Source organism: Mustela nigripes, chromosome 4 (assembly GCF_022355385.1).
Source record: "Mustela nigripes isolate SB6536 chromosome 4, MUSNIG.SB6536, whole genome shotgun sequence".
Taxonomy (NCBI): Eukaryota; Metazoa; Chordata; class Mammalia; order Carnivora; family Mustelidae; genus Mustela; species Mustela nigripes.
This window is the reverse complement of record NC_081560.1, coordinates 48,181,559-48,197,718: the sequence shown is the minus strand read 5'-3', so window position 1 is coordinate 48,197,718 and position 16,160 is coordinate 48,181,559. Positions and strand designations below refer to the sequence as shown.

General features: G+C 37.1%; 1 protein-coding gene across 1 annotated transcript in view; it reads right to left on the bottom strand.

Annotated features, from left to right (window-relative positions):
- HIBADH (3-hydroxyisobutyrate dehydrogenase) overlaps positions 1–16,160 on the bottom strand; it is a 106,813-nt gene that overhangs the window by 76,459 nt on the left and 14,194 nt on the right. The window contains exons 3-4 of the mRNA XM_059396670.1: positions 9,879–9,988; positions 7,089–7,210 (exon numbers count right to left, since the gene is read on the bottom strand). Coding sequence (XP_059252653.1) covers positions 7,089–7,210; positions 9,879–9,988 — 232 coding nt within the window. The remainder of the gene's footprint in view (positions 1–7,088; positions 7,211–9,878; positions 9,989–16,160) is intronic.

Below are 16,160 nucleotides of genomic sequence, written 5' to 3'. Positions count from 1 at the left end.
CAAGGTGGTAAGTAAAATTATGGGTAAATGTAAATGGCTAACCTAATTATCCCCTTTCTGGTATGTTGGTACTGATGAATCTTACATCATTTTTAAGGAAATGGATTTGTCCATGAAACAAAATTAAAGAAAATATTAATTATCTGAATTACTAAAGCTTTAAGTACTGCCAGAATAGACCGAGGAAAGGCTTACTTCAACTAATACTTTTCAAGACCAAATAATTCAAATCTCTCAAACAAAAGTGCGTGCCACAAAATGTCTTTTTTTTTAACTCTTTTTTTTTTCTTTTTTTCAAGTAATCTTTACACCCACCATGGGGTTCAAACTCACTACCCCAAGATAGCCAGGTGCCCCTGCCACGAAGTGCTTTTAAATTTTCTAATAAGTTAATAATGTAAAAAGAACTAAAAATCATCATAGTAATACAATTCTTTAAAGGGAAGAACCCATGAAAATGAATTTTCTCAACCCTGTTAAAACAATTTATTTCAAAAACATTAAAAAAAATAAAATCTTACTGAGGTAAGATTAAAATATAAGAATAAACACCACACACAATACCACTGTGTAATCAAATAGCTTATGAGAACATGAAAAAAGACCTATTGTAATAGCCCTTCTCTCTTCACATATTATCAAATAAGGCAAATTCAGTTGTATGAAATTTGGTAAAAGAATTTACTTTTGGACAGAAATAGCAATGTTTCAGCCCAAAGCCAAGTAATATTGCCAACTTATAAACTTCTCTAAGAAAACGTTTTAGTGGAAAAACCAACAGACCCTTAACTATAATGGTGTTATGTGCTGAAATAGAAGTAATTTTTGTTTTTGTGGTTCCTTTACCATAAATTAGATACAGATCTAGTGGAAAAACAGCAGATATCCAGTTCAGTGAGCAGTTAAAGCCAAGACTACAAATCTGATTTTGAAAACAATAATGGAGTCTATGTGAGACTTTCATTGAGGCATTTAGAAAGTGAGTCTAACACTCTAACAGAAACTCCTTAATAGATTTTGTGCTTACTACTCCATATTCTAAGAATACCTCAAAAAAATTACTAAGACTTAAGCCAGCCAAGTAGAGTGTAAAGTTTGGTTTCCTGATCGGCAACTGTTACACAAACACATACACACCAGTTCAATTATTTAATTTTGACATTAATCCCTAACTGGAGCAATACAGTTTAGCAGATCAATGAGGCTGGCCAGCCCGGACAGCCTTGCGCTAACTGCAAGTGCCACTTCAGAGTCACTTCAATTCAACATCTCTGTGTAACTCTGCAGACATATGAAGCAATCGGTGAATTTATTCCTCAATTATCCAAGCACGGTGAAGGGCTCTAATTACACCCTTGGAGCAGACCGAACAGACCTCTCCACACTAAAAAAAAAAAAAAGCACATATCCAAAACGGTGTGACTAAACAATGTGTGACATTAAAGAAGGATTACAACTTTCAGAAAGATATGATTTACACAAGACAGGTAAACAGACTGGGGCATCATATTTGAGGCGAGGGTCATGGGCTAATTTATATAAAGCTCAGTAGCTTTACTTTGATAATCACAAACAGATAAACAAAGGCATGGGGTCAGACATATGGGAAGTCAAAGTATAGGTGAGTCAATTTAATAAACACTGAGTGCAATTTCCTGCTAAGTCCTGGTGATACAAAGATAAACGTTCCACAAACATACCAACCTTGTTGATACCTCAGAGCCCATACAGAGCAGTCAGCTACTGAAATACTCTTCCCTGGAGTTGTGCACTCAGATTCTGCTTAATGATCACTTCCCCAGAGAAGGCAGCCTGTCCATTTTATGTAAAAGGACCTTCCCCTGAAGTCACTGTTTACTCTGCCATTTTTTTCTTCATAGCACTTATCATTGAAATTATTTTTATTTGTTTATTCTCTCTATTCCTACTAAATCATAATTCATGAGGCAAAAGACTTTGAATATCTTCAAAGCATTACGTCTAGTGCCTAGACCATACCCACTACATAAAAGTACTCAATAAGTGTTTCATGCAATAAAATGAAGAATGAAATGTGTCCCTTGGAATCAAGGCATAACAGAAAAGATAAGAGTGTATAATAGGGGGGCGCCTGGGCGGCTCAGTGGGTTAAAGCCTCTGCCTTTGGCTCAGGTCATGATCTCAGGGTCCTGGGATCGAGCCCCACATCGGGCTCTCTGCTCAGCAGGGAGCCTGCTTCCCCCTCTCTCTCTGCCTACTTGTGATCTCTCTCTGTCAAATAAATAAATAAAATCTTAAAATATTTTTTAAAAAGTGTATAATTGGAAAACAGTACATAATCTTTTTTTTTTTCTTAAAGATTTTATTTATTTATTTGACAGATCACAAGTAGGCAGAGAGGCAGGCAGAGAGAGAGAGAAACAGGCTCCCCACTGATCAAGCCATGCAGGGCTTGATCCCAGGACCCTGGGATCATGACCTGAGCTGAAGGCAGAGGCTTTAACGCACTGAGCCACCCAGGCACCCCAACAGTACATAATCTTGTAAGAATTATATAAATATAATAATATTAAGTACATTTCATTGAAGAAAAAATAGACCTTCATTTTTAGAGTCATCTTCTTTCCCTAAAAGTTCTAGACTCTCCATAATATCATGTGAACTTCTTTAGTTTATTAACAGAAGTATAACAAAACTGAAACTAAAGGTGATAAGAGAATTATATGAGCTAACCAATGTCCTTTCTTCCTTGTTTAAAGAATATTTACTAAAGAACTGCCAAATCTAATACCAAATTCCACTGGTTCCCCTTGGACGTAACTGGGAATCATTTATAGGGTCTTTAGGTAATCTTTAAAATATATTTTCCATTTCCCGAACTAAAAATTCTTCTGTTACCCCAGAATCAACTGTAAGTCAAATCAGGTGTTTCTCTCTCTCTAAATATCCATACAGGTGAGTATAAGGTAAAAGTCCAAGTAAGTTTCAGTAGCCATCCCAGAAAGGACAAAGACAGCATTTTTTTTACAATGCCCAGCATGTTGCTATGGTCAAACTGTTTTTTTTTTTTTAATTTAAATTCAATTAATTAACATATATGTATTATTTGTTTCAGAGGTAGAAGTCAGTGATTTTTCAGTCTTAAATAAAACCCAGCGCTCAATAATACATCATGTGCCCTCCTTAATGTCCATCACCCAGTTATCCCATACCCCCACAGCCTTCCCTCCAGCAACCCTCAGTTTGTTTCCTATTATTAAAAGTCTCTTATGGTTTGTCTCCCTCTCTGATTCTGTCTTATTTTATTTTTTCCTCTCTTCCCTATGATCCTGTTTTGCTTCTTAAATTTCACATATGAGTAAGATCATTTGGTAATTGTCTTTCTCTGACTAACTTACTTCACTTAACATAATACTCTCTAGTTCCATCCATTGTGATCAAACTGTTAAAGAGTTCCCTTTCTGGTTGCTAAGTACTGGAAAGACTGCTGTGCTATGTTATTTTGCACTTTGTTTACAAATCATTTTATTAGTATGTTTTACTAATTTCTAAACTTCTAATGTAAGAACTTTTACTTTAAGTTGTTCCAAATATTATTCTACTTATTTTATCCTACCCCCACTTTTTGACCATAATCACACTTCCCAATGGCATCTAATATTACAATATAACATTCTGAACAGGAAACTACTCATCTTACTAATGTTAGAACGTAGAGGCAGTTACTTGAAATTCAGAGGTTAATAATCTGGAAATAAATAAACTGGAGAACAGCTTGGGAGTGAGAAACTGCAAGACGGCTCAAAATATTTAACAATTACCCTGCACTTTAAAAACGGAAGATTCTTGATTAAATCAACCATACTTTATTACATGCTCACCAGGAAATATAAACTGGAAATATAAAGTTGAGAAAGACATGGTATCTGCCTTTTTTGGAGTTTAGTAGTGGAAGAAACAGGCACAAACATAAGCATAACACAGTTGTCCTTGCAGTGGCATAGACACTATACTATGTGGACACAGAAGAGGGCCATGAAAAAAAGCTTCACTGCCTTCAGGTATAATCCTGTTCAACTCTAAGTCCTTATACCTCAGAACAGATCCTATCCTAGTCAAATTCAAACATGTTAGGAATATGTCAAAATACTACTTTACTTTCTCTTTTTCTGGACATTTATTTGATTAAACAGCACCAGCCCGTGGATCCAAAACAGGAAAGACCCAAAAACCTCTATCCTCTATCCATCCTATCCCAAGACAACTGCAGAACAAAAGACTCCTGATAGCCAGTTAATAAACATTCCAGGATGGGGTCAATACATTAAAACCTAATCTCATCTCTCCAGATGTCTCCTGATCTAAGAATAATGTCCTCTTAACCATTTCTTCTCAAATGACTCTGGAACAGAAATGTTAGGCCCCTCCCAGGTCAGAAGCTAACCTCTAAGAGTCAGAAAAGAAGGCAATTCTCCCTTCACTTCCCCACCAAAGGTTTCACTACATGGCAGTGCCAGTTAACTAAGACAGAAGACAGAGGACCATCCACTATCTAACATTGTTAGAAATGGGATTAACAGCAGGCTACCACCTTCAAAAACAGAAAGGCTACCACAGGGTGGGTGGGACTAAAGGGAAGAAGGTCTGGTGGAGTGTGGGAAAATCCTTAGCCTGAGTTGGGAGAGTAAGATTCTAATTCTAGATTGGTCATCAAACTGTGGAGAACCCCTAACCTTCAGACCTCAATTTCCCATCTATAAAATAACAAAGTAAAATTAAATTATTGCTCAAGTCCCTTCTAATAATAAAACTCAATTCTAAAAGCACAAAAGATACATAAAAGCTAGATATACTATTTAACCCCCAGCAGTCCATGAGAACACCACAATGAGACTTACTGAATTTTTACCAACTTACATTTCCAGATCTTACCAAACATGGGTACCTCGTATTAGCTCACCAGGGCAGCTACTTAGGTAACATTTAGGCAAACATTCTCCTTTGTAATCAGGAATAGAGAGATGTAAGTCTGGGTCCTGTTTACAGCAAACAAAACTCTTTTCTCTACTGGCTTAATAATAAATTTCATTTTGGCAACTTAGCTTTGGCATTCAAGTTGCCCTTTAATGCTAACTACAGTACTGTCATTCTCCCTCAGAAAGGGTTTATAACGCTTAGACTAAACAAGCACAGGTAGCACACTAATTGATATATTAAGTAACAAACACTTGTGTGTAATTATGGCAATATCAACTATATTGGCTCCATCAGTTATTTATTGCTCCATTACACTCTCAAACTTAGTGAGTTTATTTGCTCACAATTCTATGGGTAAGTAATTGAAACTGTCTTAGCTGGGCAGTTCATTTGCTGGTCGGGCCTGAGGTCACTAAATGCAGCTGCAGTTATCTGGGAACTTGACTCTAGCTGGTCAAGATGGCCTCACTCACATGCTTAATGGTTAGCACATGTCCCAGGCAGCTAATCCAGGCTTCAAGAGTCCCCACAGGCAAGACAGGGCAAGACTCAATGAACAAAGTGCTTTTCAAGTCTATCCTATGTAACATTCGCTAACATACTACTGCCAAAGCAAGTCAGATGGCTCAACTCAAAGTCAATGCAGCACACGGACATACAGAGTAGGCTTGGTCATGTGAGCCATTCAAGGTCATTACTGTAACAATGTACCATACTAGCTGTTGGCTATTTTTAGCATTATACTGAGATGATTTTTTTAATTTAAAGGACAATCTTCCATTTAGCAATCTTTATTTTCCTCTTAGAATAAATTAGAACTTTATAGAAAACAGTATTTCCTAATGCAGTGGAATGTGAAACAAATGTAGTCTTGGTCTTGAGCAAATGATTGGTTTCTTCAATACCTTTCTAGAAAGTCCCCAACTAGAAACTGGTCTTCAGCTACAAATTACATATGTATGTGTATATGTTTGTGTGTGTGCATGAGTGTACCATATTTGATTACATAATAATTTTGGAAAACTTGCAAATTATGGAAAATCATAATACCCATGCTTCTACCATTCCAAAATACCCAGATACCTACCATTAAGATTTGATATAATATGATATAATGTGCTTTTAAAATTTTATTAGTGAAAATCCTTGTCCTCTGATTGAGATGATCATAAGATTTTTAAATATGTTAATTCAGCAAAGTAGATTTATAGATTTTCTAATATTAAGCCATCTGAGTACATATGAGATAAACCTGATTGTAGGTTCGATCTCTTTTATACATGGTTGGATTTAGTTTGCTAAGGCACTTTTTAAAACTTTTTGTTTCTGTATTCATGACTGATACAGACCTAAAATTTTTCTCATTTCTCTCTCTTTCTGGTTGAACTATTAGAGTTACTCAGCTCTCATAGAATGAGTTGGGAAGTCTCTTTTTTTCTATTGTCTGGAAAAGTTCATATAAAAGTGAAATGATCTGCTTCTTAAAACTCTGGTAACATTTCACTTGTTAAAAATCATCTGGGCCTAAAGTCCCCCCTGTGAAATGATTTTTTCTTTTTTAACCACTTCCTCAACTTCCTTAACAGTTAAAAGATGATTCAAGTAGGGACAACTGGGTGGCTCAGTTAGTTGAGCATCTGCCTTCAGCTCAGGTCATTATCCCAGGGTCCTAGGATGGAGCCCATCAGGCATCCTGCTTAGCAGGGTGCCTGCTTCTCCCTCCCCCTCTGCTGCTCCCCGTTTGTGTGCGCGCTCTCTCTCTCTCTCTCTCAAATAAATAAATAAATCTTAAAAAAAAAAATGATTCAAGCTAATTAATTATTTCTCGAATCTGTTCTGAAAAAGTTAAATTTTCTACAAATAGCTCTAGCTCTACCCACAGCAATCTGGACCAAAAATTCACAATTCTTCCAAGTTGTGACATCCTTTTGCCTGGACTTAGAGCAAGTTAATGTATTTTGAGAATACTAAATAACAAAAGTGAGTTTTGTTTTATTTTTGTTTTCAATGAGGAAATTGAGACTCCTGTAACAGGTCTAAAAATAACTGGGTATATCTTGGGTACCACAAAACTGTAATTGCTATTTCAGACAAACAAAAACAGGTATGCATAGATTTTAGCTGCCACTTACCACCAGAAACAGGAGCATCCATGAAAACTGCTCCCATTTTCTCAACTTCTTTGGCCAATTCTTTTGAAACTGCAGGGTCAATAGTACTGGAGTCTATCAATAGTGAGCCTTTCTTCACTTTTCTAAGAAAATAAATAAAAATAATAGTCTTTTAAAGCTGTAATTTTATAGTTTTAAAAATATAGTGTGCAATTCTGAATAAACATTTCATGCAACTACCTAAAGAATTAGAATCTGCTAAAAGCTGCCAGATATCAAGGAGGTCTTTGCTTTAGTATTAAAAACATTATTAGAACTGGTTCAAAATCTCACATCCATTTTCAGATCAATTAAAGTTCAAAGTAAACCCAAACTCTTTCAAACAAACCTAAATAATCTAATGAACTCCATGGTATAAATTCTGGTTTCAGGTGAATAACACAATACCATAATAATATAGGTAGGCAATTTAAAACCCCTAATAACTTTAAAAGGTCTATTGTAGGATTTAAATTTTTGTTTGTAAAGTAGCTGAGGCTCTGTAAAAAGTACTTTATTTGTCTTTAACAAGCCATATTGCAAATTTCACACATCCATGTCATTTCCACTAGGCAGAATAAACATAAACCATTGAAATTTAGCCATTTGCTTCAGGGTGGCATACTCTTTAATAACTATAGTTTTTTAAAGATAAAATAAAACATCAAAGAAGCAGAAAGGAAAATAAAGGAATGGGCCTGCAAATCTCACAGATAAAGTTTTTCTGTTCTTTACAGTAAATGTATATACATACTTTGGCAAAGTGGGGAAACAGTCTTTTCTTCTATCATATTTTACATCAATAGTAGAGGGCATTCTTTTTTAATATTTTATTTATTTATTTGACAGAGAGAGAGATATCACAAGTAGGCAGAAAGGCAGGCAGAGAGAGGGGGAAGCAGGCTCCCCACCGAGCAGAGAGCCCGATGTGGAGCTTGATCCCAGGACCCTGAGATCATGACCTAAGCTGAAGGCAGAGGCTTAACCCACTGAGCCACCCAGGTGCCCCAGTAGATGGCATTCTTATAATAAGATATTTTCACTTATACTGTAAGTGCAGATTTTATATAATCACATGGTTCCCTTATAATCTATGCCTATCTTCACTGGCTAGGAAATGGACCTAAGTTATCATTTATTTAAAGGGGTATGGCTTATCTTTAATTCAAACTTCCCAAAGTCCTTACTACAGATTAACTAACCCAGGTAACACTTAATCATAATTACAACTGGAAAATTAGAAATGAATAAATATAAATATTGAAGGAGGAAACAGAAAATCACTGCTAAAAAACAAAGAAAAATCTTTCTATATAAAAAATAGTATACAAAATGCTTTAAACAACAATTTTAATAAACATATGAATTGATCTGGTCCAAATGCAATGATTGGGTATATTCCACAGAAAAGAAATAGCATGCTCTGTATAGATCACCTCAGTATGTGGAAGTTTCACTTTGTGTAACCTGAAAATCAAGTATTACATTTCCCAGTGTTGTGTGACAGTAATATTCTTAAGTTTTTAAATCTTTAAGCAAACGGGAAACTGGCTCAAAAATTACATATGTACTACAAATGGGGAAATGATTCTGACCCAGAAGAAAATAACCACCATGAAAAGCAAATTACAGTTCAACTTGAAGCCGCATTCTTTGAAAGCACTCCTGGACAAAACTGTTCTGCTAGTTGGCTACCATATTCCTTAGTAAAGAATATTAATAAACACAGGATTTTGTCTCCAAACAAATTGTTAGTAACTTAGACGTGACAGGCAACACAGGGCCATATTGGGACAGACTCCATAATGAGACAGCTAGGTTACCTCAGGACCACACACACCATGGGCTTAAGGGCTCCACCCAAAATGAGGGCCTTTCAACCTTCCCTGAAATCTAAACATTTATCTTATCGGTTTTCTGCCTAATATCCCAGCGTCTTTTGCTTCCAAGTCTGTTAGTTTTCTAAAGCAATTCAATTCCCAAAAAACCTCGTATTTCATGTATTACAGCTTCATGAAATTAAACCCTTTCTTTTAGCCCTACATATGTCCACAGGGCCAACCAGTTTGTTCTAGTTCTTTGCTGAAATTCAACAAGTTAGAAAAAGGAACGAGTAAAACCAGAAAATTAAATCGTAAATTCAACCACTGTCATTCTAAAACAACCACAAGGCTTTGGCAATAGACAGAAATTAACCAAAAAGGTTCTCAAAGCCAGGGAAGCTAAGTACTGGCTAGAAAACTCTGACCTAAATTACATTTTATTTAAAGAGCTACTGCTGACCTTTAATTCCAACTTCTCAAAGTTCTTACTACAGATGTACTAACCCAGAGGACATACAATAACTTTTTATAATATAATAAAATGTTAAATAATGGTGTTCTTTCCAATGTCTGGTTTTATTTTTCATAGAAACCTTTTCCTGCATTTCTATAAACCATAAGAAAATTATGCTTGTAACATTTGTATAGTTTAAAATGCAAGCTTTAAAAGTCTCTTAAACATGTTAGCCATGAAAGTGTAAGTTTAATGCAAAAGTTAAGTAAAGAAACAGAAACAAAAAAGAAATTATTCCCAAAAGTCACATGCTTGCTTTCAGTGAAAAAATAAACCCTTTACAATGAGAGAGAAACCATATCATTCACTTTTAAGAAGTAAGAAAACTGTACAGAAAGGTTTAACAAACATAACTATAATTTCCTAAAGTATTAACAAACATGAAATTCATGGACTATCATAACAAGAAAACTTCCACGGTTCAGAAATACATACTTCAGAATTCCATTTGCTCCAGAATAAGCTTCTATTGCATTGATACTGGTGGGCAACATTGTAATAATTCTGTCAGCTTTTTCAGCTACATCTGCTGGGGAAGACACTACCTTTAAAAAAAAAAAAAAAAATTACAAAGGCACATTACTTAAATTAAAATGGAAGCAGTTTATAGAGCACAAGCAGGATCCACTTTTTACGCATGCTGACAACAGTGACTGAATAAAACTTATTCTTGTTTCCAAATGAAAAACAAAAACATTTACTGCCTAAAATAGAGAGTCCATTCCTTATACACATATAGATGCGGTTTCTATGGAATCGAATCTACTGTTTATTTTAAAAAGTGTGAAGTGAGTTGAGGGGGAAAGGGCAAAACCCAACAGTCCTGGGAACAGATGTACTTCTCATGGATTCCTCCAACTTGGGATTCTTAAACCGCATACTTTTTGGTATAAGCTTTGACTAAGAAAAACAATCTAGTGCAAAAGAGATGGAAGCTGAACTCCAGGATTCACCAATGATTCCATAGACAGCAAAATCCCCTAGTAAATTCTCAAGCCCCAATTACCACCATTCCCCAGTCTCCATTTTCAAGAGGAAAAAAGGCAAAAAATTAAGCCTCTAAGGAAAGGAAAAGGTCAAGGACAAGGATATGAGCACCTCCTGAATAAGCTGTAAGAACCACCATTAAAGGCTGAGCATGTGGGCGCCTGGGTGGCTCAGTGGTTGAGCCGCTGCCTTCAGCTCAGGTCATGATCTCAGGGTCCTGGGATCGAGTCCCGCATCGGGCTCTCTGCTCGGCGGGGAGCCTGCTTCCTCCTCTCTATCTCTCTCTGCCTGCCTCTCTGCCTACTTGTGATTTCTCTCTGTCAAATAAATAAATAAAATCTTAAAAAAAAAAAAAAAAAAAAGGCTGAGCATGTGAGCTACCAGGACTCTTGTGGAAACTGGAGATACAAGAAAAACACACAAATAGGCATCAAGGTGTGCTCATTTCCACCCTCATTTCCACCTTATGATAACCACAAACACACTGACAAGGAAAGTTACTGTCCATCCTATGTATGTGTGCATGCATGCAGAAATGTACATGCCTTCACTGGCATTCCCCAAAACCCTGCTCTCTCTCACACATGCCCCTTGATATGCCTGGCCAGCATGTTGGCGACCAAAGAGGTCGGAAGAGGCTGGGAGCTCACTTCTTGATTCAAACGTGCCTTTAAAAAAGAGAACCCGGGGCGCCTGGGTGGCTCAGTGGGTTAAGCCGCTGCCTTCGGCTCAGGTCATGATCCCAGGGTCCTGGGATCGAGTCCTGCATCGGGCTCTCTGCTCAGCGGGGAGCCTGCTTCCCTCTCTCTGCCTGCCTCTCCATCTACTTGTGATTTCTCTCTGTCAAATAAATAAATAAATAAATAAGAGAACCCATCACCCCAACTGTCATGAAAGCTTTAACTCTCTTAAAAAATTTTTTTTAATTTTTTAACTTAAAAAATTTTTTTAATTTTTATTTTTTAATTTAATTTTTTAATTTTTTTAATTTTTTAATTTAAAAAAAAAGACAGAATGGGCGCCTGGGTGGCTCAGTGGGTTAAGCCGCTGCCTTCAGCTCAGGTCATGATCTCAGAGTCCTGGGATCGAGTCCCACATCGGGCTCTCTGCTCAGCAGGGAGCCTGCTTCCTCCTCTCTGCCTGCCTCTCTGCCTGCTTGTGATCTCTCTCTGTCAAATAAATAAATAAAATCTTTTAAAAAAAAAAAAAAAAAAAAAGACAGAATGACTGTCAGGAGGATAACTGAAGATTTTGCTGTAGAATGATGTACACATGTATCAGAAATGGACATATTTTTTGCTAGGAAATGTGAACTATCATATAAGCAACCTAGAAATGGGAATGCCTCTGCTTCTTGTGTGGCAGAATGATACCTAACGTTTTCTTTTTGTCTTTGACGTACAGTTGATGAAAGTGGAAGAATGGAAAGGCAAACAGTGTGTAATCTAAGTATTATGAGCTAGAGGTAATCACAATTCAATTTTCCCTCAAAGACTATTAGCTTAGAAATCAAATTTGAGACAAACACAGTTTTAACATAAACTAATTTCATAAGTCATACTTTAACATGTCAGGCAATCAAGTATCCTAACACTTTGTATATTAACATTAAATGCTAACATAAAATATCTCAGACCCTAAAACAAAAAAAGGGATACCCTCTCTTTCAATGTTTCATTCTAAAGGCAATATGGCATTTTTAGAGGCTACACTGTAGCACATCAACAGTACATTTTGATACATCACTGGGATTTGCCCTAAAAATTCCGAAAAAAAGAAAAAAAAACAACCTTGTTTTTTCTGTAGAATTACAATGACATACTTCAGTTAAGTAAAAACCTTTCTGACACCCAAATAAATGCTGAGATTCAAAGAGGCAACTGTTTGCTGGCAAACACCTCAGGTTGACTCAAGAAAAACAGAGCTGAGTAAGATGAGTATAAGAATAGGAAAAGTTATAGGAGCAGTATTTCTCTATTCCAGGACTGTATCAAGAATATGGGTTACACAGAGCCTCATCTCTTTGTGCCCCCTTCAATGAAGTAAAACAATGGCATACCTATTTCAGTGGCCCTTCCTTCTATCCCAGCTCCATCTCTCTCTCGATCTTTCAGAGACTGTGGTAAGCCCTGAGGTCTAAGAGTCAATTTCAGACTTCCTCTTAGGAATTCAGTGAGTCTCTTCCATGGAAGGAAATTCAATTCCACCTAAATAACTCCTTGAGAGGTGCCCTTAGGGGCACCAACAATTAGTTCACAGATCTAAGTATATATACTTCACACCTCCAAGCTTCTCATACCCATGAACTGGCAGTGCCAATTCATGTAACTGCCAAGTGCATGGGGTGCCCAATCAGCCCCCTGCATCCCTAGCATCTGCTTCTTGGGATGCCTGGACTGCCAGAGTACTGCTAATACCTCAATTATATATTATATAGTGCCAAAGCTCACAGGTCCGGAAAAAACACACAATGATCGTGATAGCTGGAATGTCACCACTATATTGGCCACAACTGCTCCATATCTAATGACTATATACATTTGGTACATTATAGTAAGTCTCTAAGTTGCACTACAGAAGGCAAGTTTATTAGACAGACACACAGACAGGCGTGTCCAGCTATTCAAATCATCTTGACTTCCGTGTGATGACTTCAAGACTCTGAAATAATTGACTGACAAAATTTGGCCATGACTCAAAAGCTGGGGGGAAAAAAACAAATCTTGTTGCCAGTCTGACACTAACCACAAAAGCCTTTAGGAGCCAAACTAATTAGAGTCTCTTCAATTACATTTACTAATTGAATGGATAAGCAAAGACAGCATGGATCAGTGAAAGGAACACTAATTTGGGAAGCCAAAGACCCAGGTTGAGTTGCAGCTCAGCCACCAAGCCCATGTGTGATTTTGTGAAAATCACTTAACCTCTCTGGCTTCAGTTCCTAAATCTATAAAGTAAGAATAGTGACTTGGGTTATCTTTAAGGGCTTCGATCTCCAAAGTAGAAAGGAAACTTAGGTAAAGAAATTTTCCACTTAAGTTCTAGGAAGGTAAAGCCTCTGTGAAAAAGAGCTCATGAGATATGATCAGTACAAAGGTACAGTATTAGTAAGATTCTTCTGCACCTTCTGTCTGCAGACAGTCACTGACCTGGCTGACTTGGTCACTGCTCTGCTCTGTCATGACCATCCAGAAAGATCTCTCGCTAATTCCATCTGCTTCAAATCCTAAATTATTATGAATTAAGATGACTCTATTTTTCCATTATCTCAATTTTAACTATAGGAGATTGGTTCCTTTGTGTACCATGATCTCTTCAGTCTTTGAGAATTTTTGTAGCCAATTTCTCCGGATTTAGATTCAGCTGTATGCTAGTACCCATCAATGGCAGGTATGCAATATAAGGAGTAGAAGACTGGACAAATTAAAGACAAAATCTGCTTTGCTGGATCAGGGGAAGGAGGGAGGCTTCGAGCATCAAGGCCCAGAGGAATCTGAGGGAACTGCACCTCCCTTTTACATATCCATCAGAAGACGACAACTGTTAACTAGTTGCTTTCCACAAAGAAAAATCTCATTGTCTCTTCCAAATAAAACAGTCACATAAATTAAGCTCAGCATTGCTTCCAAGTAAGCCAAGTGGGTAAGAGAAACTTGCTAAGAAATAAGATGAACATGACCTTGGTTAAACCTGCCATTCTGTGTTTTTTAATCTTTCCAAGTAGAAAAGCACACTGTTACTTCAAAATTACACTACAGTAGAAAAACTGACAAAAACAGTTTGTGCCTACATCTTAAAGCATTTGGTCAACAATGATGGAGCACACTTAGTAAGAGGCTTTTAAAGTCCTCGTTTAACAAGACCTGAGTGGATGCCAGCTTAGATCCCAAGACAATTACTTAACCAAACATGCTCAGCCTTACAACCCAGGAACAACAAGATAGCTTCCAAGTTTTCAAAGAGAAAACAAAAGAAAAGACAATCTAATTAAGCCTAGTTCAACCAGGAAACTCACACAGGAGTGGTGTAAAAGTCCCAAGACTGTGGCACAGATCAGCAGCATCTCCAAGGAAATTCCTAGACAATGAAAATGAAGCACAAGTCATATGCCCTTGACCTAACACTTAAAAAGAAACTGGTATCTTCTGTAAAATGAAAGTGGGATGGAAGGGACAGTGCAGAACGTATTCTTAAACAGGGATGCTCTCAAATCACTTTATCTCCTAGTATGGTTTTAATTTTTATCATCATTCTTTCATTTAAAAATATGTCTATCGGGCACCTAGATGGCTCAGTTGGTTAAGCATCTGCCTTCGGCTCAGTTCATGATCTCAGGGTGATGGGATCGTGTCCCACATCAGGTTCCCTGCTCAGTGAGGAGCCTACTGCTCCCTCTCCTCCCAGTTCCTATTTTCTCTTGCTATCTCTGCTCACTCTCTCAAATAAATAAATAAAATCTAAAAAAAATATATATGTCTCTAGTTCTCTTCCAAAGCACTCTGGACTCAGAGACTCAGCCAAGACTAGTATGTTTCTATGAGTGGTGTTGAGGAATGAAGATTTGGGAGAGAGATGGCAGAGATACAACCACCACCACCGTAACAACAGCAGTAGACTAGTAATAGCAGTAATAGCACTCTCTACATGCCAGGTTCTCCACGACTAAAAAGGTACTATTAAAATCACCATCTTATAAAATGAGGAAATTTAAGTAATAAGAGTTAAATAATTTGTCCAAAGTTATACAGCCTTCAAATGGTAGAACTGAGATTTAAGCCCAGGCAGTCTGGTTCCAGGGTTTTTTATACCACTGCATTCACAATTTATCAATTCATGATTTCTAATAAACAAAGCCTTGATAATTACCTTTGTAATGTAGGTTACATTCTTAGGAAAGATTATAAAAGTTGAAATGATGCATCTTTGTAGGTTAAACCTGAGTTTCCAACAGAAATAAGGATATAATAAAGGGACACTGAAAGAGGAATGCCCACATTTTTTGCGGAAAGGACCAAAATCATATTTAACCAAGTATAAATACCCTATCAAAATAGGTTAAGTTTTGGGGGGGGGGGGTTGTTTGTTTGTTTTTTAAGTAGGCTCCATGCCCTCCATAGAGCCTAACACAGGGCTTGACCTCACAACTCTGAAATCAAGATCTGGGCTGAGATCAAGAGTTGGATGCTCAAACAACTGAAGCACCCAGGTGCCCCAAATTCACACTATTTTTTAAAGTAAACTCTATGCTCAACATGAGGCTTGAACTCACAACCCCATCAAGAATCACATGCTCTACTGACTGAGTCAGCCAGGCACCCCTAGAAGAGGTTAATATCTAAAGGCATAATAAATTGATTAAATACCACCAATCATGTCAAACATTTTTAACATGTCAAAGTTTTTATTTCTTTCATAACCCATGCAATATGTTCTACTACTAGACTGGGCTTAAAGAAAACCTCCAGGGTTGGAATATCTAAAGCATTTCTTCACCTGGAACTGCAGGGGGGTATCATGTAGCCTCTTGGAAGGAGGGAGGAGCCTTGGAGCAAAGCAGAGACAAGAGGCAGACAGAAAGGAACCTGATAACGTCTATGCCCAAAATTTGGCTGTGCCATAGGCCAGACCACTCCCCAACTCTTCAGTTAAACGGTTAAAAGAAACAAAAAATCCCCACTTTTTGCTTTACAAAAAAAAAAAATGCACTTCTTCAAAGAAATGTCCAAAGCT